Raw genomic sequence first — 23438 nt, forward strand, 5'->3', positions numbered from 1 at the left:
ACACCGAGGTAAGAGGGAGAAATAGTGGGAAGGGTGGACAGGGGGATTGAACACCGGTCACTGGTGAGGAGATTTGTACATGTGTTGGGAGCGTTATCATTCAACCACGGCTCTGCACAGCAGTTAACACTTTTGTGAATTCCTTTGTGGCTCCTCCAACATTTACAATGGTCGTGTTCGTTCATAAGGTAGCAAACAGAAGAAAATGAACTGAAACAGAGAGGGACTACCTGAACTTGTCCATTAAGAAACATGAATACTTTGATGCTAAACATTCCTGTTGCAAAAAATCTGCCCTCATGAACACAACCCAAATGAACAGACCGCCGTGTAGTACAACTCACCTTCCTAATGGCGAGAGAGAAGCCCTTCCCACAGTCCATGCAGTTCTGTACCTCGTGGTCCTCTGCCCACTTCCTGGTCAGAGACTGTGACTGCTTTATCTACAGACGGGGACAAGGAGAGGGGTTAGAGCACCTGCATACACACAGCATGAAAACAAGCTCCACTAACACGCATGCACACTCCCAACACACACAGCTCTATTGACGAGCTATTCGTCCTACAGAGTTCGAAGCCGCAGCGCGGCGCCGTCTATTGTGTCATCCATAACTCGATAACAGCCGATTAAATGAGATGAATACAATTACGTAATGATTGGTCATTAGACTCCATGGATGTGGACTCCGTATTGTGCTTAATAAAGACAGAGTTCAGCTACAGGTCATAAAGAACGATGCATCTCAAGTCCTAATAGGTGCGTAACGTGGTGTTACGTATCTTGTATTGTTACCTGTAGTGACTGGTTTTCTCTGCCCAGCTCCTGCATGGCAGCTGTCGTATCATCCAGTTTCCTCCTCATCTCCACTACTTTGGCCTGCAGTTTCTCCATCTCCCCCTCACCCTTCACACACCTGAAACACAGCCATAACAGAGTCAAAATGATTGAAGGCTAAAAGCTACCATAGGAGGAGAGAAAAAGAGGGAGAGCGAGATAAAATAAATCAAAGCACTAGTCACCTCCAAAGCAATTTCTATTGCATCACCGGGAGGTTATAATGACGGCACGACTTCTAGCAGTCAAACTACCGGAAATCAATTAGCCTATCCTGCAAGGTGTCAGGATGCCTAGTGGTTAGAGTGTTGGGCCGGTAACCGAAAGGTTGCTGGATCGAATCCCCGAGCTGACAAGGTAAATATCTGTCGTTCTGCCCCTGAACAAGGCAGTTAAACCCACTGTCACCCAGGCCGCCATTCGAAATAAGAATTTGTTCTTAACGGACTTGTCTAGTTAAAAAAAACATTTAAAAAACCAGCCAACTTGCCCTTTGTTTCGAAGACACCCACACAGGTAGATTTAGGCGATTTCCTGCTTCAAGGTAGTTTCTGATAAACACACCACACAGTAATTCTGGAGACAACTTCACACCCACTACCCTCTCTCTCACCTCTCCAGCAGCGCGCGCCTCTCGTCCTGGTTGTTCTGCACAGTGGCCTCCAGCACAGCGATCTCGCCCCGCAGTTCATCCGTCTGCTTCTCCAGCTCGCCGCAGTGCCGCTGACTCCCCTGCCACTCCCTCTTCAGCGTGGCCACGTTCTCGTTGAGCGCCGTCACCTGCAGGCCCAGCCGCGCCTCCGCCTCCTCTCCCCGCTTCGCCTGCCCCTCATGAGCATTACGCTCTGATGCCTGGGGAGGCGAGGGAGAACAGGGTATTTAGAAGTCTAGAGGAGAAAAGCCACACCTACAGGAGCTCTTACAACACATCTGAGTGACGATACCTAAAAGACACCATCACACAGTGAAACACAGCACGTAAAAGCACTAAGGGCTGGTGTGTGTTTTCTGTTAGTAGAGCGACTGTACATATGATACATTTCCACCAGCAAATAGCATTAAAATGTCAATCAACACATGTACAGTGCATTCAGAAAGTATTCAGACCCCTTCACTATTCCCACATTTTGTTACCTTACAGCCTTATTCTAAATTTGATTCAATACATTTTTTGCTCATCAATCTACACACAATACCCAATAATGACAAAGCAAAAACTGTTTTTTAGATATTTTTGCAAATGTATTAAAAATGTAAAACAAATACTTTATTTAGATGTGCATTCAGACCCTTTGCTATGAGACTCGAAGTTGAGCTCAGGTGCATCCTGTTTCCATTGATCATCTTTGAGATGTTTCTACAACTTGATTTACCACCTGTTGTAAATTAAATTGATTGGACATGATTTGGAAAGGCACACATCTGTCTATATAAAGGTCCCACAGTTGACAGTGCAAGTCAGAGTAAAAACCAAACCATGAGGTCAAAGGAATTTTCCGATCCGCTCCGGTACGGACAGGGTTGTGTGTTGAGGCACAGATCTGGGGAAGGGTACCAAAAAAGTTCTGCAGCATTTAAGGTCCCCAAGAACACAGTGGCCTCCATCATTCTTAAATGGAAGAAGTTTGGAACCACCAAGACTCTTCCTAGAGCTGGCCGCCCGGCCAAAATGAGCAATCGGGGGAGAAGGGCCTTGGTCAGGGAGGTGACCAAGAACTTCCAGAAGGACAACAATCAGGCCTTTATGGTAGAGCGACCAGACGGAAGCCACTCCTCAGTAAAAGGCACATGACAGCCGCTTGGAGTTTTCCAAAAGGCATCTAAAGGACTCTCAGACCATGAGAAACCAGATTATCTGGTCTGATGAAACCAAGATTGAACTCTTTGGCCTGAATGCCAAGTGTCACGTCTGGAGGAAACCTGGCACCATCCCTACGGTGAAGCATGGTGGTGGCAGCATCATGCTGTGGGGATTATTTTCAATGGTAGGGACTGGGAGACTAGTCAGGATAGAGGGAAATTTGAACGGAGCAAAGTACAGAGAGATCCTTGATGAAAACCTGCTCCACAGCACTCAGGACCTTAGACTGGGTCCAAGTTTCACCTTCCAACAGGACAACGACTCTAAGCACACAACACAGGAGTAGCTTCGGGACAGGTCTCTGAAAGACCTTGAGTGGCCCAGCCAGAGCCCGGACTTGAACCACATCGAACATCTCTGGAGAGACCTGAAAATAGCTGTGCAGCAACACTCCCATCCAACCTGACAGAGCTTGAAAGGATCTACAGAGGGCCTCCCGGGTGGCGCAGTGGTTAAGGGTGTTGTACTGCAGCGCCAGCTGTGCCATCAGAGTCCCTGGGTTCGCGCCCAGGCTCTGTCGTAACCGGCCGCGACCGGGAGGTCCGTGGGGCGACGCCCGGGTTAGGGATGTCCTTGTCTCATCGCGCACCAGCGACTCCTGTGATGGGCTGGGCGCGGTGTGCGCTAGCCAAGGTGGCCAGGTGCACAGTGTTTCCTCCGGCGCATTGGTGCGGCTGGCTTCCGGGTTGGATGCACACTGTGTTAAGAAGCAGTGCGGCTTGGTTGGGTTGTGTATCGGAGGACGCATGACTTTCAACCTTCGTCTCTCCCGAGCCCGTACGGGAGTTGTAGCGATGAGACAAGATAGTAGCTACTACAACGATTGGATACCATGAAATTGGGGAGAAAAAGGGGTAAAAAAAAGAAATTTAAAGAGAGAAAAAAAGAAAAGATCTACAGAGAAGAATGGAGAAACTCCCCAAATACAGGAGTGCCAAGCTTGTAGTTTCATACCCAAGAAGACTCAAGGCTGTAATCGCTGCAAAAGGTGCTTCAACAAAGCACTGAGTAAAAAAAAGGTCTGAATACTTATGTAAATGTAATATTTCAGTGTAGTTGTAGTTCTTTTGAATTATTATATATATTTTTTTTACTTGTTTTTGCTTTGTCATTATGGGACATTGTTTGTAGATTGAGGGGAAATTTTAGAATTTCCGTAACAAAATGTGGAAAAAGTCAAGGTCTGAATTATTAGGTTGGTGAGCGACTCAGCGTACCAGCTGGGCCTGGATCTCCTGGGTCTCTGCCCGTAGCTTCTCCTCTCTCTGGGTAACACCGTCTCTGGTGGCCTGGTGCAGGGTCTTCTCCTGCTCCAGGGCTGCCTGCACCTCTTCCACCCGGCCCTGCATCTCCAGCTTCTGCTGGATCAACAGTTGTTTGGCTTCCCGCAGCTCCATCAACTCCTGGGGGGAGAGGGTGAAATGGATAGGTGTAAGCCAGAGGTTCCCAACCTTTTTTGGTTACTGTACCACCAGTAGACCTATGGTCTCATGAGTACCCCTTATGGATAGGCCAAGTACCCCTGGTTGGGGACCACTTGTATAAGCAATATGATAGCAGTTCCATCTTGTCCTCAGAGGTCAGGTGGAATTGTGGCGATTTTGCTAACACCTATCCAATCATCTTAGATCTATAGGAGTACCTGGAGGATAGGGGTTGATATGGTATTCAGTTGGCTCAATTCAGAATCAACCCCTCCCCATTTCACTCAATGGAGTGACTATACCTGTGACCTGTTCAATGATCCCAGATCGAGGACCACTCCGTAAAGCAAAATAAGGGATTAATAAATGCATCATCCTAAGGAGGGCCTCACCTTGTCACTCCTCTCCCCGAGTGCCTTCAGCTCAGAGCCCAGTCTGGTTGTGTCCTTCTCCAGGGCAGCCTTAGTCTGGCTCAGCTCCTCTGCTCTGCTCCTCTCCTTCTGCAGCTCCTCCTGCGTCATACCCTAGGTGGGGGAGGGGGTGGGATGGCATCAGAGATTGATCAAAGTCCCCATAACATGATGCTGTGACTAGGGTTGCAAAGGGAGGGTATATTACTGAAAAGTTTCTAAGTTTAAAGTAACAGAATTTTGGTATCTTTCAAGGATTTTATTCCCCTTTGGTTACTTCAGATTATCACAGGTGTCTGAAATCATCTCTGGCCCGCTATCTTGCCTTTATCACATGTAAAATATGAAAGAATTACATATGATTTTAAAATTGTAAAAATGGCATGGCAAGCTTTAAAACATGCTCCTACAGTGGGGCAAAAAAATATTTAGTCAGCCACCAATTGTGCAAGTTCTCCCACTTAAAAAGATGAGAGAGACCTGTAATTTTCATCATAGGTACACTTCAACTATGACAGACAAAATGAGAAAGAAAAATCCAGAAAATCACATTGTAGGATTTTTTATGAATTCATTTGCAAATGATGGTGGAAAATAAGTATTTGGTCACCTACAAACAAGCAAGATTTCTGGCTCTCACAAACCTGTAACTTCTTCTTTAAGAGGTTCATCTGTCCTTCACTAGTTATCTGTATTAATGGCACCTGTTTGAACTTGTTATCAGTATAAAAGACACCTGTCCACAAACTCAAACAGTCACACTCCAAACTCCACTACGGCCAAGACCAAAGAGCTGTCAAAGGACACCAGAAACAAGATTGTAGACCTGCACCAGGCTGGGAAGACTGAATCTGCAATAGGTAAGCAGCTTGGTTTGAAGAAATCAACTGTGGGAGCAATTATTAGGAAATGGAAGACATGCAAGACCACTGATAATCTCCCTCGATCTGGGGCTCCACACAAGATCTCACCCCGTGGGGTCAAAATGATCACAAGAACGGTGAGCAAAAATCCCAGAACCACACGGGGGGACCTAGTGAATGACCTGCAGAGAGCTGGTACCAAAGTAACAAAGCCTACCATCAGTAACACACTACGCCGCCAGGGACTCAAATCCTGCAGTGCAAGACGTGTCCCCCTGCTTAAGCCAGTACATGTCCAGGCCCGTCTGAAGTTTGCTAGAGAGCATTTGGATGATCCAGAAGATGATTGGGAGAATGTCATATGGTCAGATGAAACCAAACCTTTTTGGTAAAAACTCAACTCGTTGTGTTTGGAGGACAAAGAATGCTGAGTTGCATTCAAAGAACACCATACCTACTGTGAAGCATGGGAGTGGAAACATCATGCTTTGGGGCTGTTTTTCTGCAAACGGACCAGGATGACTGATCCGTGTAAAGGAAAGAATGAATGGGGCCATGTATCGTGAGATTTTGAGTGAAAACCTCCTTCCATCAGCAAGGGCATTGAAGATGCAACGTGGCTGGGTCTTTCAGCATGACAATGATCCCAAACACACCGCCCGGGCAACGAAGGAGTGGCTTCGTAAGAAGCATTTCAAGGTCCTGGAGTGGCCTAGCCAGTCTCCAGATCTCAACCCCATAGAAAATCTTTGGAGGGAGTTGGAAGTCCATGTTGCCCAGCAACAGCCCCAAAACATCACTGTTCTAGAGGAGATCTGCATGTAGGAATGGGCCAAAATATCAGCAACAGTGTGTGAAAACCTTGTGAAGACTTACAGAAAATGTTTGACCTCTGTCATTGCCAACAAAAGGTATATAACAAAGTACTGATATAAACTTTTGTTATTGACCAAATACTTATTTTCCACCATAATTTGCAAATAAATTCATAAAAAATCCTACAATGTGATTTTCTGGATTTCTTTTTCTCATTTTGTGTGTCATAGTTGAAGTGTACCTATGATGAAAATTACAGGCCTCTCTCATATTTTTAAGTGGGAGAACTTGCACAATTGGTGGCTGACTAAATACTTTTTTGCCAAACTGTATCTACCAGAAACTCATGGACAATACAGACACCGATATAAAAAATGAATACTATATATGAATACATTTGAAAAGTTATTAAAGTATAAATGACCAAAATGATGATAGATTGACAGTCTCTGATAATGACCTAAATTACCGGTAGCTTTGCAACCCTAGTTCTGGCTATGGGTTGGAATTAGATGTACAACAATTATAACAAGAGATTCATTACACAAAACGAAATGGGATACCCCCAAATGAAACAATAATGTCTTCCCTCCTGGATCTCATAACCGATATGATTATAAGGACAGGGGAACCTTGGAGCAGGACCCTGGGTCTGCATGTACTGTGTGCAAATAAAATCAATCAACCTGTTGTTTCTGCAAGTCATTGAGGGCCGTCTCCTGCTGGCCAAGCTTCTGGTCCCGTTTAGCCAGCTCCTGCTCCAGGGAGGCCCTGGCAGCCTTTACCGCCTGCACCTGCCCCTCCAGACCAGTCAGCTGGATCCGGTTAGCAGATAACTCCTCCTGGGACAGGGTCAGCCTCTCCTCAGACGCCTGGACAGAGAGTATACACAGGCATGGGTCACATACAGTACATACACACAGAAAACACGGGTCACACACACACACACACACACACACACACACACACACACACACACACACACACACACACACACACACACACACACACACACACACACACACACACACACACACACACACACACACACACACACACACACACACACACACACACACTCGACAGGTTTATGAGCATACCACACTTCCAAATTAGATTAGCATTATGTCAAAAAGGCTTTGATTTATATGATCCTACACCTACGGTGTCCTGGTAGACCATTAGGCAGACACGTGAGTCAGATCATGATCAATATGTACATGCGGTCTGACACGGTCTCTGGTATCTCCATTGATTCCTCTTAACTGCCTTTGTCTTCTCACATATTTTCTTCTCACACAATGACTCTTCCTGTTTAACTCCCACTGACCCCAACCTCCCTCCATTGAAATATAATTGAATGTGGATTCCCGTTCGAGTAAGGATATTTCTATGCTTGCATGGTCTCCCACCCACCTTGAGGTCCTGTCTGAGAGATGACAACTCTGACTCCTTGCCATAGTAGTCAGACTGCAGCTTGACCAGGCCTTGCTGACTCTGCTCTAGAACCTCCTGAAGCGCAGTGGTCCTGATCCTCTCAGAGATCAAATCCTGGCCGAGGCCTGACACCTGTTGCCTCAGATGACCCTCCTCCTCAGCCTGGAACACACATTTAGTCCAAAACATGGAAAATACATGGAATTAAGTGTGTGTGTGTGTGTGTGTGTGTGTGTGTGTGTGTGTGTGTGTGTGTGTGTGTGTGTGTGTGTGTGTGTGTGTGTGTGTGTGTGTGTGTGTGTGTGTGCATGCATGCATGCATGTCATCTTACCTTCTTGGCATGTGATCCTTGCAGCTCGGTCACTTGGCTTTCCAGCTTCTTCTTTTCCTGGCTGAAGGACCCCTGGGCTGTCGTCAGCTGTGCCTGGAGCTGCTGCACCCCCTTCTCCTTCTCTTTCAGGGCCTCCTGGGTCTTGGTGTGTTGCTCTGTTAATGCAGTCAGCTGCATATTCAGCCCCTTTTCTACCTGCAAAGGCAGACACAAAATATAACCCATTGTGAGAGCATGGACAATCGGTATCTGGGTCGTGTTCATTAGGGCACACCATAGCAAAACATTTTGAAACTGAAACAAAAATGAAGGGTTTCCTATTGAACAAGCTCAGGTGCAAAATGAATGGGACCATGTAGTCATGTCTATGGGCTTCTTACCTCTCTGATCTTATCCAGCTGCCCTTTGACCTCTGCCATCTCCTTGGTGGTGGCCTCTGTGGCCTTCAGCAGCTCTCGTCTGGCCTTCTCATGGGACTTCTCCTAAAACAGGAACACATTCAAGACATTTTCACGTTAACACAGATATATTTAATGTTGGATTTGGCCTAGAGACTAAGAGACTTCTGCTGATAACACTGACAAATACAATTCTATAAGAAAAGGGCCCTTAAAAAGTAGGAGTGTGGATCTCGGATCCGGTCATGTAATCTTATTCATTATGATCTAAAAAAGGCAAAACTGATCCTACAGTATAATAGCATTCCCACTCTGTAACATTTTATGAATATGGGCCCAAGTAGCTTCCTGACTCCTTCACATTGCTGTCTGTGCCTTCCACATGGAGGTCTACCAGTGGAGTGGTAGGCTTGATTACCAACAACGACGAGACGGCCTACAGGGAGGAGGTAAGGGCCCTCGGAGTGTGGTGTCAGGAAAATAACCTCACACTCAACGTCAACAAAACTAAGGAGATGATTGTGGACTTCAGGAAACAGCAGAGGGAACACCCCCCTATCCACATCGATGGAACAGTAGTGGAGAGGGTAGCAAGTTTTAAGTTCCTCGGCATACACATCACAGACAAACTGAATTGGTCCACTCACACTGACAGCGTCGTGAAGAAGGCACAGCAGCGCCTCTTCAACCTCAGGAGGCTGAAGAAATTCGGCTTGTCACCAAAAGCACTCACAAACTTCTACAGATGCACAATCGAGAGCATCCTGGCGGGCTGTATCACCACCTGGTACGGCAACTGCTCCGCCCTCAACCGTAAGGCTCTCCAGAGGGTAGTGAGGTCTGCAAAACGCATCGCCGGGGGCAAACTACCTGCCCTCCAGGACACCTACACCACCCGATGTTACAGGAAGGCCATAAAGATCATCGAGGACATCAACCACCCGAGCCACTGCCTGTTTACCCCACTATCATCCAGAAGGCGAGGTCAGTACAGGTGCATCAAAGCTGGGACCGAGAGACTGAAAAACAGCTTCTATCTCAAGGCCACCAGACTGTTAAACAGCCACCACTAACATTGAGTGGCTGCTGCCAACACACTGTCATTGACACTGACCCAACTCCAGCCACTTTAATAATGGGAATTAATATATCACTAGCCACTTTAAACAATGCTACCTTATATAATGTTACTTACCCTACATTATTCATCTCATATGCATACCTATATACTGTACTCTACATCATCGACTGCATCCTTATGTAATACATGTATCACTAGCCACTTTAACTATGCCACTTTGTTTACTTGTCTACATACTCATCTCATATGTATATACTGTACTCGATACCATCTACTGTATGCTGCTCTGTACCATCACTCATTCATATATCCTTATGTACATATTCTTTATCCCCTTACACTGTGTATAAGACAGTAGTTTTGGAATTGTTAGTTAGATTACTTGTTGGTTATCACTGCATTGTCGGAACTAGAAGCACAAGCATTTCGATACACTCGCATTAACATCTGCTAACCATGTGTATGTGACAAATAAAATTTGATTTGATTTGATTTACCACACTACACCACATTAAACCCACCTTCTCCTCCAGAACTGCCTTGCTGCTCTTCCTCTCCTTGTCCAGCTGGATCTGGCTGTCCTTCATGGCTTTGGAGGCCTTAGCCAGGCCATCCTTGACCGCCACCAGCTCTTTCCCCTGGGCCTCCTTCTCCTGCTGGGCCGTCTGGAGCTCTCTGGCCAAGCCCTGGACTTTCCTGTCCAGCTCTGCCTGCTGCGCCTGCCCCTCCTGGGCTAGCTTGTCCAAGTTGGCCTGGAGGGAGGTTTTCTCCTGCTCACATTGCTCCAGCTGCTGTCGCGTGTCACTCAGGGAGGAGGTTTTTCTCTTCAGCTCCACCTGTAACTCAGCAGCTCTGAGAGAAGCAGAGACCGGTCATAAAGAGTACTGGATGTGGTACAATGACTAACAATAAGGAAATAAGCTTGGTTTATAGTCGATGGCCAGAACCACGTTTAATTTATACTCAGATGGACTGTCTATAGACTGCTGCTGCAACGGTCATTTTCCTTGTCGTCGGGAGATGATTCAGTGCAGTTCGAGTTTCGAAAAGTATTCAGACCCCTTTACCTTTCCCACATTTTGTTACCTTACAGCCTTATTCTAAAATTGACTCAACTGTTTTCCCCCCCTCATCAATCTACTCAAAGCAAAAACAACTTTAGAAATGTTAACAAATGTATAAAAAGAATAAACTGAAATATCACATTTACATAAGTATTCAGACCCTTTACTCAGTACTTTGTTGAAGCACCTTTGGCAGCAATTACTGCCTCAAGTCTTCTTGGGTATGATGCTACAAGCTTGGCACACCTGTATTTGGAGAGTTTCTCCTATTCTTCTCTGCAGATCCTCTCAAACTCTTTCAGGTTGGATGGGAGTGTTGCTGAACAGCTATTTTCAGGTCTCTCCCGAGATGTTCGATCGGGTTCAAGTCCGGGCTCTGGCTGGGCCACTCAGGGACTTCCCGAGACTTGTCCGGAAGCCACTCCTGCGTTGTCTTGGCTGGAGGCCACTCCTGCGTTGTCTTGGCTGTGTGCTTAGGGTCGTTTACCTTTACCCCAGTCTAAGGTCCCTGAGTGCTTTGGAGCAGGTTTTCATCAAGGATCTCTCTGTACTTTACTCTGTTCATCTTTACCTCTATCCTGACTAGTCTCCCGGTCCCTGCCGCTGAAAAACATCCCCACAGCATGATGCTGCCACCACCATGCTTCACTGTTGGGATGGTGTCAGGTTTCCTCCAGATGTGACGCTTGGCATTCAAGCCAAAGAGTTCCATCTTGGTTTTATCAGACCAGTGAATCTTGTTTCTCATGGTATGAGAGTCCTTTAGGTTCCTTTTGGCAAAATCCAAGTGGGCTGTCATGTGCCCTTTACTGAGAAGTGGCTTCCGTCTGGCCACTCTACCATAAGTGCATGAATGGTGGAGTGCTGCAGAGATGGTTGTCCTTCTGGAAGGTTCTCCCATCTCCACAGATGAACTCTAGAGCTCTGTCAGAATGACCATCAGGTTTTTGGTCACCTCCCTGACCAAGGCCCTTCTGCCCCCATTGCTCAGTTTGGCCGGGCGGCCAGCTCTAGTTTGGCCGGGCGGCCATCCATTTAAGACTGATGGAGGCCACTGTGTTCTTGGGGACCTTCAATGCTGCAGACCTTTTTTGGTGCCCTTCCCCAGATCTGTGCCTCGACACAATCCTGTCTCCGCGCTCTACAGACAATTCCTTCGACCTCATGGCTTGGCTTTTGCTGTGACATGGAATGTCAACTGTGTGACCTTATATAGACAGGTGTGTGCCTTTCCAAATAATTTCCAATAAATTGAATGTACCACAGGTGGACTCCAATCAAATTGTAGAAACATCTCAAGGATGATCAATGGAAACAGGACACACCCGTGCTCAATTTTGAGTCTCATACCAAAGGGTCTGAATACTTATGTAAATAAGGTATCCGTTTTTTTTTTTAATACATTTGCAAAACTGAATAAAAACCTGTTTTCGCTCTGTCATTATGGGGTATTGTGTGTAGATTGATGAGGATTTCATTTTTTATCCAGTTTAGAATAAGGCTGTAACATGACAAAATGTGGGGGGGGGGTGAAGGGGTCTGAATTCTTTCCGAATGAACTTTGACCCGGTTGTGTCCATTGACATGGTAACCTGACTGTGACAGCATAAAGAAGGTGCAGTAAGTTCTCACCCAGACTTCTCAGTCTCCAATAGGCAACCCAGCTCCTTCAGCTTTCCCTTGACCTCCGACTCCTGCTTCTGGAGCTTCTGCACTTCCTGCTGGGCCTGCTTCCTGTCAGCACGCAGCTCCACCCCCTCCGCCTCCGCTTTCTGTCATACACGCACAAAGAACACACACAGCCACACACACACACACAGCCAATTCAGTGACCTCACAGTGACTTTCTACTACAACCCTGATTCCAAGATGTGTGTATGAGCTAAACCCCTTCATATCGTAATAAACAAAAATCTAATGTGTGTGTGTGAGTGCGTGCATTTAACTGACCTTGGCCCGCACCTCCAGCTGCTCTAAGCGCTGTTCTGAGATCAGTAGTTCGTCTTTGATCTCCTTCAGACTGGCCTCCAGCTGGCCACACTGCTCCTGTCTCGCCTGCAGCCTCCGGCCCTGCTCCTCCACACACGCCAGGCTCTTACTCAGCTCCTATAAGGACAGAAGAGATGAGGTTACTGGGGGCCCCATTCAAATTCTCTAAAAGCGCATCCTTCTTTCATTGAAGTAATCATTGACTAGACATGATGGGACAGGAGAACACAAGGGCTCCACCACATGACGTTCCACTGTCCTGTCTAATCAGTGATTACTTCAAGGAAGGAAGGAAGGAAGGCAGGAAGGAAGGAAAAGAAAGAATTGGAATGGGGCCTAGTGTAACAGTATTGCTTCAGTCTCTCTCCTCACCACTACCTGGGCACATCGACAACAGAATTGATACTTATCGCTCCACAAAAGCTGCGGCCCTTGCTGAGCAAGGGAAATAACTACTTCAAGGTCTTAGAGCAAGTGACGTCACCGAATGAAACGTGATTAGCCCTCACCGCGCTAACTAGCTAGCCTAAGGAGTATGGAGTATGGTGGCAGATCAGATGTTCATCTAGTATGAGTCTATTCTGCTGACGTCACCCATCTCAGCCTGCAGTACTATGAGTGAGCTGACCTCAAGACATAGAAACTATGGCTGACCTGCTGCTTGTCCTGCAGTGCATGCTGGGCTGTATCCAGGTGGTTCTCCAGGTCTACTCTCTGGGTTGCCTTGGCTGCCTCGGCCGACAGCAGCATCTCGGTCTTAGCCTTCAACTGGGGAAACAACAACACAACATTTCAGTGCCAGAATCTGGCTGAGTGGTAAACGCTCTTTAGGCTATGGTTGAGTGGTTAACACTCTTTCACATGACCGTCTGGCGACGGGGGTTCGACCCCCAGCTCGGCCACTTCTGTCTGTGCCTCTCTCCAGTCAAAAGAGGGAGGTAGAATATTTATCCATCCATCAGTCCATTCACCCTACCTGTGTGTCCAGTTGGGCCACCTTCTCCCTGCTCTCGGTCAGCTGGGTGTTCACTTCCTTTATAGAGGTCTCCACAGCCTGGGCTTGGTCCTGTGTCGCCCGCAGAAGGGTCTTCTGCTCCTGCACCTGCTTGTGGAGGTTGTCCTGGGCCTGCTTGTGGCTCTCCGATTGGTTCTTCAGCTTGTCTGTCAGGTGTGTGACCTATAGCCCCCAAAACAGAAAGACAATTAGTTGTTTCTCAGATCATGATTAGGCCACTGTATGTTTTTACTGTGGTTAACACTACCTCAAAGCAAATGAAAGTTTATTGGTTCGGTACACAGATTTGCAGACGTTATCGCAGGTGCAGTGAAATGCTTGTGTTTTCTAGCTCCAACAGTGCAGTAATACAAAACAACACACATAATCCAAAAAGTTTAAAGAAATTAAGAAATGTCGGAATGAATCTAATTAACAACCCAAATAGCACTGCAACAGTAATCCACACGCATCTACACTGGATGAATTTACCCCTATGCACATGAATTGAACAACACACTTCTATGGATCACCGTACTGCATTACGTGTGTGCTCTGTTTTGTGTGCGTGTACACGTCTGTCTGTGCATGTGGGCACGTGGGTCTTGCTTGTACCTGCGTCTAGGGCTGAGCGACAAGGCCAAATAATCATATTACGATATTTGTCTCTCTTTTTTTTAATGTTCTAAATACGCTTCATGAGTAGTGCATGACACATTCTCTCTGCTGATTGTTTTATACTGTTCAGCCAAAAATAAGTAGTATTTTTTTATGGATTCAATGGCTATTCTTACTTTCGCCACAAGGGGCATTGTGCTGATTTCTATGGTGCTTTTGGCACCAGCGCTGCCTCACAGGCCCTATTCATGACAAAAAAGTACATGTGTGCAGCTCTTGCTAGCACATTAGCAGTTCTCTACTGTTCGTTTCTTACTGGCGTTAAGAACAGAAGATTGACAACCTTTTTTTGTTTTGTTTCATCACTCAGTTATGACATGAATATTACATTTAACAAACCAAACACTGAAATAATGTTATGTGAGGTAAAGTAAATATCCAAACCGGTCCGTGCATCAATACCATATATAGTCAAATACGGTTTACCGCCCAGCCCTACCTGCGTCTGTAGTGTGTGGTTCTTCTCCTGAAGCTGGTTGAGCACAGCAGTCTCTCCTTCCCCGGCCTGGATCTTGGCCACCAGGTCCTCCCTCTCGGCCTCCAGCTGACTCACGCTGTCCTTGGTCTTCTGCAGCAGGGCCTCCAGGTTCTGGATCTTCTGGTCCTTGTCCCCGATCTGACGCAGCACCTGCTCCAGGTCATTCTAACAGGCCAGGGACGAAGTGGCAGAGGGAGAAGAGTCAAACAAACGTGTTGTCCGAAGCACTTTCTAAGCAGAAGTCCTTAGTCATGTTCATTAGGCATCAGACAGGAAAAGAAATAGACTGAAACAGGGTGGGACGACATGGACTTGTCCAACAAGAAATGTTGTTTTCCGTTTTGCTAAGGTGTGCCCTAGTAAATGTGACCTTGTACTAATGCGTGGTGGGTTTTCTGGTGCTGAGCAACACTTCACATAGATTCTACTATACACACGGTGAAAGAGGTGAGTTGTACTGACAAAATACTTTTCTTGAACTGCTACGTTGACATGTCCGGTAGTACCTGTGCCTCTCTGAGCTTGGTGTTGGTGTTCTGCTGCAGGCCCTGGAGCTCCTGGTGTTGCTGCTTAGCTTTCTCTAGCTGGTGCTGCAGGTCCAATGTCTTACTGCTGTTCTCCTTCAACTAAAGCAAGACACACATGCAGAGGTCAAACCCAATACAGTAGCTCTGTTTATGGCCTCATTCTGAACCCCCACCTATAGAGAGTCACTTCTAATAGGCAGGCCAGTCTATAAAAGGACCTTGTGCAACAATATCCATTATATAACAGTATTGGCCTCTGTTCAACTCTACCACTCCCAGAGAAATACATGGTCAATATGACCGCTTGTCCACCTATCAGAGAACATGGATTTAAAGGGATATTTGGGGATTTTGGCAATGAGGCCCTTTATCTACTCAGATTAATTTGTGGATACAATTTGTATGTCTCTGTGTGCGGTTTGAAGGAAGTTGCTAACTAGCGCAATTGCTAACTAGCATTAGCGCAATGACTGGAAGTCTGTAGCAGATATCCATAGAATTTCAGTCATTGCGCTAACGCTAGTTAGCATTGGCTCGCAAAACTAACTACAGTCATACTGTACACAGAGACATACAAATGGTATCCACAAGTTCATCTGCCTCTGAGGATCATTGCCAAAATCCGTAAGTATCCCTTTAAATGGGAATGTCCGTTCCAGTAATTCTGTCTATACCCATCCTATATACGGAACTCATGTGGTGTCCCTACCTGTTCCTCTGAGCGGGACAGTTTGATCTGCAGGTCGGCGGCTTGTTGCTCGCGGTCCTTTAGTTTCTCCCCAGAGAGCTGCCTCTGCTCCTTCAGACGGCCCTGCACCTCCCCCAGCTGCCGCTCCGCCTCCAGCAGCTTAGCATGCAGCTACAACACAGGGGGAGGAAGAGGATGGGAAGACGGGAGGAAGAGAGGAAGGCTTATACCTAATATACAGTATCATTGATAAGCAAAGACTTGTGTGTCTGACCTGTGTGCGTGTGTGTGTATGGTTATAGTCATGTGTGAGTGTCTGACACGTAGGTTATTGGTGTTTGACCGTGTGCATGTGTTACTCACTAACCTGGCAGATCTCACCCTGCTGCGCCAGGCCTTGGCTCTCCCTCTCCTCCCTCTGCTGCTGCAGCTGCTTCCTCTCAGTCTTCACCTCCCTGTGCTTGGCCTCTAGCTCAGCCAACTCCCTTCGGAGCCTCCCGGCTTCCTCCCCCAGCTCTGCCTGGGCTCTCTGCAGGCTGGCCTCGGCACTCACTGCCCGGGCCTGGAGCTCTTGCACCTCCAGCTCCCTCTGGTGCAGGCTGGCCTGGGCTGTCTTCTTGGAGACCTGCTCGGTCCTCAGGCCTTCCTCCAGCTCCTGAAACTCCTTCTCCCTGCGCAGCAGCTTCTCTGAAAGCATCTGGAGGGAACCAGAGGGGGTAAAGTGATTAGCTAGTGATTACGGTCCTGTGCGGCTCAGTCGATAAGACGATGGCGCTAGCAACAGCAAGGTCATGGGTACAACTCTGGCAGAGAACATCACAAACACATAGATGTATACGCTAACATAAGTTACGTAAGTTGCTTTGGATAAAAGTCAGCTAAATGGCATATATTAACAGGTTGTGAAGAGTCTCCGACCACTACCTTGTATCCTTTTCCCTCTCGCTCTCATCCAACACTTCCCACACTGCCCCTACTCGGATGGTATCGCGCCGTCCCAACCTTCGCTCTCTCTCCCCCGCTACTCTCTCCTCTTCCATCCTATCATCTCTTCCCTCTGCTCAAACCTTCTCCAACCTATCTCCTGATTCTGCCTCCTCAACCCTCCTCTCCTCCCTTTCTGCATCCTTTGACTCTCTATGTCCCCTATCTTCCAGGCCGGCTCGGTCCTCCCCTCCCGCTCCGTGGCTTGACGACTCAATGCGAGCTCACAGAACAGGGCTCCGGAAGGCCGAGCGGAAATGGAGGAAAACTCGCCTCCCTGCGGACCTGGCATCCTTTCACTCCCTCCTCTCTACATTTTCCTCCTCTGTCTCTGCTGCTAAAGCCACTTTCTACCACTCTAAATTCCAAGCATCTGCCTCTAACCCTAGGAAGCTCTTTGCCACATTCTCCTCCCTCCTGAATCCTCCTCCCCCTCCCCCCTCCTCCCTCTCTGCAGATGACTTCGTCAACCATTTTGAAAAGAAGATCGACGACATCCGATCCTCGTTTGCTAAGTCAAACAACACCGCTGGTTCTGCTCACACTGCCCTACCCTGTGCTCTGACCTCTTTCTCCCCTCTCTCTCCAGATGAAATCTCGCGTCTTGTGACGGCCGGCCGCCCAACAACCTGCCCGCTCGACCCTATCCCCTCCTCTCTTCTCCAGACCATTTCCGGAGACCTTCTCCCTTACCTCACCTCGCTCATCAACTTATCCCTGACCGCTGGCTACGTCCCTTCCGTCTTCAAGAGAGCGAGAGTTGCACCCCTTCTGAAAAAACCTACACTCGATCCCTCCGATGTCAACAACTACAGACCAGTATCCCTTCTTTCTTTTCTCTCCAAAACTCTTGAACGTGCCGTCCTTGGTCAGCTCTCCCGCTATCTCTCTCAGAATGACCTTCTTGATCCAAATCAGTCAGGTTTCAAGACTAGTCATTCAACTGAGACTGCTCTTCTCTGTATCACGGAGGCGCTTCGCACCGCTAAAGCTAACCCTCTCTCCTCTGCTCTCATCCTTCTAGACCTATCGGCTGCCTTCGATACTGTGAACCATCAGATCCTCCTCTCCACCCTCTCCGAGTTGGGCATCTCCGGCGCGGCCCACGCTTGGATTGCGTCCTACCTGACAGGTCGCTCCTACCAGGTGGCGTGGCGAGAATCTGTCTCCTCACCACGCGCTCTCACCACTGGTGTCCCCCAGGGCTCTGTTCTAGGCCCTCTCCTATTCTCGCTATACACCAAGTCACTTGGCTCTGTCATAACCTCACATGGTCTCTCCTATCATTGCTATGCAGACGACACACAATTAATCTTCTCCTTTCCCCCTTCTGATGACCAGGTGGCGAATCGCATCTCTGCATGTCTGGCAGACATATCAGTGTGGATGACGGATCACCACCTCAAGCTGAACTTCGGCAAGACGGAGCTGCTCTTCCTCCCGGGGAAGGACTGCCCGTTCCATGATCTCGCCATCACGGTTGACAACTCCATTGTGTCCTCCTCCCAGAGCGCTAAGAACCTTGGTGTGATCCTGGACAACAAACTGTCGTTCTCAACTAACATCAAGGCGGTGGCCCATTCCTGTAGGTTCATGCTCTACAACATCCGCAGAGTACGACCCTGCCTCACACAGGAAGCGGCGCAGGTCCTAATCCAGGCACTTGTCATCTCCCGTCTGGATTACTGCAACTCGCTGTTGGCTGGGCTCCCTGCCTGTGCCATTAAACCCCTACAACTCATCCAGAACGCCGCAGCCCGTCTAGTGTTCAACCTTCCCAAGTTCTCTCAACCCCGCTCCTCCGCTCTCTCCACTGGCTTCCAGTTGAAGCTCGCATCCGCTACAAGACCATGGTGCTTGCCTACGGAGCTGTGAGGGGAACGGCACCTCAGTACCTCCAGGCTCTGATCAGGCCCTACACCCAAATAAGGGCACTGCGTTCATCCACCTCTGGCCTGCTCGCCTCCCTACCAATGAGGAAGTACAGTTCCCGCTCAGCTCAGTCAAAACTGTTCGCTGCTCTGGCTCCCCAATGGTGGAACAAACTCCCTCACGACGCCAGGACAGCGGAGTCAATCACCACCTTCCGGAGACACCTGAAACCCCACCTCTTTAAGGAATACCTAGGATAGGATAAAGTAATCCTTCTCACCCCCCTTAAAATATTTAGATGCACTATTGTAAAGTGGTTGTTCCACTGGATGTCATAAGGTGAATGCACCAATTTGTAAGTCGCTCTGGATAAGAGCGTCTGCTAAATGACTTAAATGTAAATGTAAATGTAAGAGAACTGGTGTTTCAGAATGTTTTGAAAGACAGAAACAGATACTCTGAACAGATAAGCATGAGGGGCAATCTGCTAAAGGGTGTAAGAACCCCTTGTAATAGAAAAACTAAATGTAACACCTCCTTAAAATATTTGACATTGGGAGATGTTGACTAAAGTGAAAAAAATAGGATTAATTTAACAGCACTCTCATTAACAGCTCAGTTCCTGTTAAACAAAACAAAATGTACAGATACCTTCTCACGTATCATAGTGACATTGGTCGTTCAACCTCTGAAAAGAACACTGCATCCCTACAGACCTGCAGAAGGGGCAGGAATTCCAGAGGAATACGTTTTACGACAGGAAATTGAATGCTGTGTGTGTGTGTGTGTGTGTGTGTGTGTGTGTGTGTGTGTGTGTGTGTGTGTGTGTGTGTGTGTGTGTGTGTGTGTGTGTGTGTGTGTGTGTGTGTGTGTGTGTGTGTGTGTGTGTGTGTGTGTGTGTGTAGTAAACTTGGCACAAGGGGAATGATATATAATAAAATGGTGTGAACAACAGTGCTGGTAACTGGGGGACATGACTGGGACATAGAAAATGCCAGACACTGATCTTTTTCCCCTCCGGTCCCACAGCAGCTGAGCCTCATTTATGAGTGGCTCTATCCCTCCCTCTTCAACTTCTTCCAACCCCTCTGTCCATCCCTCTCCTTCCATGTCCTTGTTTCAACCTTGGTACATATCTCCCCGATTTCTCGCAGTCTCCTGTCTCTATGCATCATTTTCTTTCGCTACCTCTTTCCTCCCCTCCCTCGTTGTTTCACTCTATCCAGTATCCACCTCTTCTCTCTGTTTCTACTCAACTGTCCTCTATCCTCCCGTATTTTATTTTATAAATATTTGTAAAGGTATTTTCTGACTTCCTTGAACAGATAGGTGAGGATGACAGTGGGGAAAGATCGAGAGAGGTTGTATCATAGGCCGGATTCAAATATTACAGGTCAAATATAAATTCATATATTCAGTTTATATAACAGGCTGACTCAAAATAAAAATAAAAACACACACAGAAATCATATTGATCAAACAGGATTTCGTAATAATAAATTTGGTATATAAAGAAAAATAGGTGGGCCTACACCTCAGACTCCCCATCCTATTCCCCCCATCCCAACATGTCTCTGTCCAACCCACCGCATCCAGAAAACATGTTTTCCACCACGCCTAGCAACTCAGGTTGGATGTCAGTAGTGCTGAGCGATTAGTACTTTGAGGTCGGTTTGGTTTCGGTTTCTTTTTTTTTTTAATAAAAAAAATGTATCACGGTTCACTCCTCAGTCTCTGCTCTGCACAGACTGGACAAGTGCTGGCACGCAATGGATTATGGTCGTTGTAGTTAATTACCACATTTTCTATGCTAAACTATGTAGAATTTGGGCCTTTTGGAAACTACAACTCCATACTGTATCGCACAGTTCAGTCTTGATCTGATTTATTTCTACAGAAACTAGCATGTCTTGGGGGTATGATACTGTATTTGTTTGTAAGTCGCTCTGGATAAGAGCGTCTGCTAAATGACTTAAATGTAATGTAATGTAATGTGTGTATTTGTTTATTTAACCTTTATTTAACCTAGGCAAGTCAGTTAAGAACAAATTCTTATTTACAATGATGGCCTAGGAACTGTGGGTTAACTGTCTTGTTCGGGGGCAGAATGACAGATTTTTACCATGTCAGCTCGGGGATTCGATCTAGCAACCTTTCAGTTACTGGCCCAACGCTCTCACCACTATGCTACATGCCTCCCCAGTATAACTCTCACTCATCAGTTGCAATTCATTCAGGATTATCCTTAATCATCGTGGTAGCATTCACATTAATGTAAAAGTGTTTAGAAATATTCTGCTCTTATTTATAATAAAAGTGACTCTAAAATGACACAATACATTATTTACCATTCATTTCTATTGGGCACAAAATAATCTGAAACACCCAAAGCAAACAGAAAATGTATCAAAGCTTGATGTAGACATTGCGTGCTCTGAATATGGGTCCAAGTCCTTAACTATTTACTACTTTAAAAAACAAGTGAATTTGTCCCAATACTTTTGGTCCCCTAAAATGGGGGGACTATGTGCAAATGTTGTATCACTTCTCAACGGTTAACCCGATATGGATGAAAATACCCTCAGATTAAAGCGGACAGTCGGAACGTTAACCTCAGCCATTATATAATTCCACAGTCATGCATCAAATCCAAGGTGCTGGAGAACAGAGCCAAAACAACAAAAAATGTCAGTGTCCCAATACGTTTAGAGCTGTTTGTTTATTTAATTTATTTTTACAGGGACAGTGCACATTAATCAACGTTTCAGTAAAAGTGCCGGTTTTAACCGGCTAATTTTCAACCGCAGTCCCTGGGCAGGTTATCGTGTGTGTGTGTGTGTGTGACATTCCCAGAAGACAAACTCAAAATGTCACTCACAACAAAAGGAACTAACAAACAAAACAGAAAGGGGTTCAGAAGGGGTTTTGAAAGGCACCTTGTGGGTGCCCGCTGAACGTTGGCAAAGCCACTAGTAAGGGGTTTTGAAAGGCACCTTGTGGGTGCCCGCTGAACGTTGGCAAAGCCACTAGTAAGGGGTTCTGAAAGGCACCATGTGGGTGCCCGCTGAACGTTGGCAAAGCCACTAGTAAGGGGTTCTGAAAGGCACCATGTGGGTGCCCGCTGAACGTTGGCAAAGCCACTAGTAAGGGGTTCTGAAAGGCACCGTGTGGGTGCCCGCTGAACGTTGGCAAAGCCACTAGTAAGGGGTTCTGAAAGGCACCGTGTGGGTGCCCGCTGAACGTTGGCAAAGCCACTAGTAAGGGGTTCTGAAAGGCACCGTGTGGGTGCCCGCTGAAAGTTGGCAAAGCCACTAGTAAGGGGTTCTGAAAGGCACCATGTGGGTGCCCGCTGAATGTTGGCAAAGCCACTAGTAAGGGGTTCTGAAAGGCACCATGTGGGTGCCCGCTGAATGTTGGCAAAGCCACTAGTAAGGGGTTCTGAAAGGCACCATGTGGGTGCCCGCTGAATGTTGGCAAAGCCACTAGTAAGGGGTTCTGAAAGGCACCATGTGGGTGCCCGCTGAACGTTGGCAAAGCCACTAGTAAGTTTTTTAAATTTTATTTTAAAGACTAACTAAAAGAAAGACCCACAACAACTTAGGATAGAGAGTAAAAAGACAAACACCAAAGCCTGTAACAGTGTGTGTGTTGTGTGTGTATGTAAACTCAGCAAAAAAAGATAAGTCCCCTTTTCAGGACCCTGTCTTTCAAAGATAATTTGTAAAAATCCAAATAACTTCACAGATCTTCATTGTAAAGGGTTTAAACACTGTTTCCCATGCTTGTTCAATGAACCATAAACAATTAATGAACATGCACCTGTGGAACGGTCATTAGTACACTAACAGCTTACAGACGGAAGGGTATTAAGGTCACAGTTATGAAAACTTAGGACACTAAAAAGGCCTTTCTACTGACTCTGAAAAACACCAAAAGAAAGATGCCCATGGTCCCTACTCATCTGCGTGAACATGCCTTAGGCATGCTGCAAGGAGGCATGAGGAGAGGACTGCAGATGTGGCAATAAATGGCCATGTCCGTACTGTGAGACGCCTAAGACAGCACTACAGGGAGACAGGACGGACAGCTGATCATCCTCGCAGTGGTAGATCACGTGTAACAACACCTGCACAGTTTATTTATCCCACAATCGTTTCATTATTTTATTTATTTATCTTTTATTTAACAAGGGAATTCAAAATGCGAAAAATCTATTTTTCAAGTGAGCCCGGGTGGGGGTTCCGTGGTGGGCTATCTTCCAGCTCCCTAATCCCCCCTCTCTCCCAGACACTTACTTGGGGTACAGACAGCAGCTGTGCCGGCAGCACGATCAACACGCCTGACACAGGGGGCCTAATCCCTATCTGGCAACCAAAACAAAGGCCCTTAAAGTTGAAAGCCCCACTGGGCACATCGGTGCGGTTACCAACAGTTGTATTTTAGCCCAAAGTGACAGGTTGCCATGGCAGGGGTATGACAGAGATGAACCCCCTGTTGGTTTAGTTGTGTGTGTGTTTTGTCAACATGTCGAAGTTGCCAATGAAAGCTCATCACAGGCTGGTGACAGCAGAGCATTGAGATGGAGAGGGTGGTAAGTGAAGAGGCTGGGTTAAGAGACTTAGAGAATGGGCTGGCAAGGCTACCACGTTTTGGCGAGGGGCAGTTGGTAAGGCATGTTAAAATGACTGCAGTCACCGTAAATTGGGG

The 23438-nt window shown here is 47.0% G+C and overlaps 1 protein-coding gene across 2 annotated transcripts in view; it reads right to left on the reverse strand.

Annotated features, from left to right (window-relative positions):
• The window catches only part of eea1 (early endosome antigen 1), a 50809-nt gene that overhangs the window by 2946 nt on the left and 24425 nt on the right, over positions 1-23438 (reverse strand). For both annotated transcript variants that reach the window (XM_046309975.1, XM_046309984.1), the window contains 18 exons: positions 16243-16572; positions 15897-16046; positions 15167-15286; positions 14622-14825; positions 13487-13687; positions 13165-13278; positions 12472-12627; positions 12154-12293; positions 9979-10309; positions 8359-8460; positions 7979-8173; positions 7626-7808; positions 6896-7081; positions 4513-4644; positions 3914-4099; positions 1449-1687; positions 794-914; positions 345-443 (listed from right to left, as the gene is read on the reverse strand). In XM_046309975.1, the coding sequence (XP_046165931.1) occupies positions 345-443; positions 794-914; positions 1449-1687; positions 3914-4099; positions 4513-4644; positions 6896-7081; positions 7626-7808; positions 7979-8173; positions 8359-8460; positions 9979-10309; positions 12154-12293; positions 12472-12627; positions 13165-13278; positions 13487-13687; positions 14622-14825; positions 15167-15286; positions 15897-16046; positions 16243-16572 (3189 nt within the window). The remainder of the gene's footprint in view (positions 1-344; positions 444-793; positions 915-1448; positions 1688-3913; positions 4100-4512; positions 4645-6895; positions 7082-7625; positions 7809-7978; positions 8174-8358; positions 8461-9978; positions 10310-12153; positions 12294-12471; positions 12628-13164; positions 13279-13486; positions 13688-14621; positions 14826-15166; positions 15287-15896; positions 16047-16242; positions 16573-23438) is intronic.

The sequence above is a fragment of the Oncorhynchus gorbuscha genome, linkage group LG02, assembly GCF_021184085.1.
Source record: "Oncorhynchus gorbuscha isolate QuinsamMale2020 ecotype Even-year linkage group LG02, OgorEven_v1.0, whole genome shotgun sequence".
In the NCBI taxonomy this organism is placed as follows: Eukaryota; Metazoa; Chordata; class Actinopteri; order Salmoniformes; family Salmonidae; genus Oncorhynchus; species Oncorhynchus gorbuscha.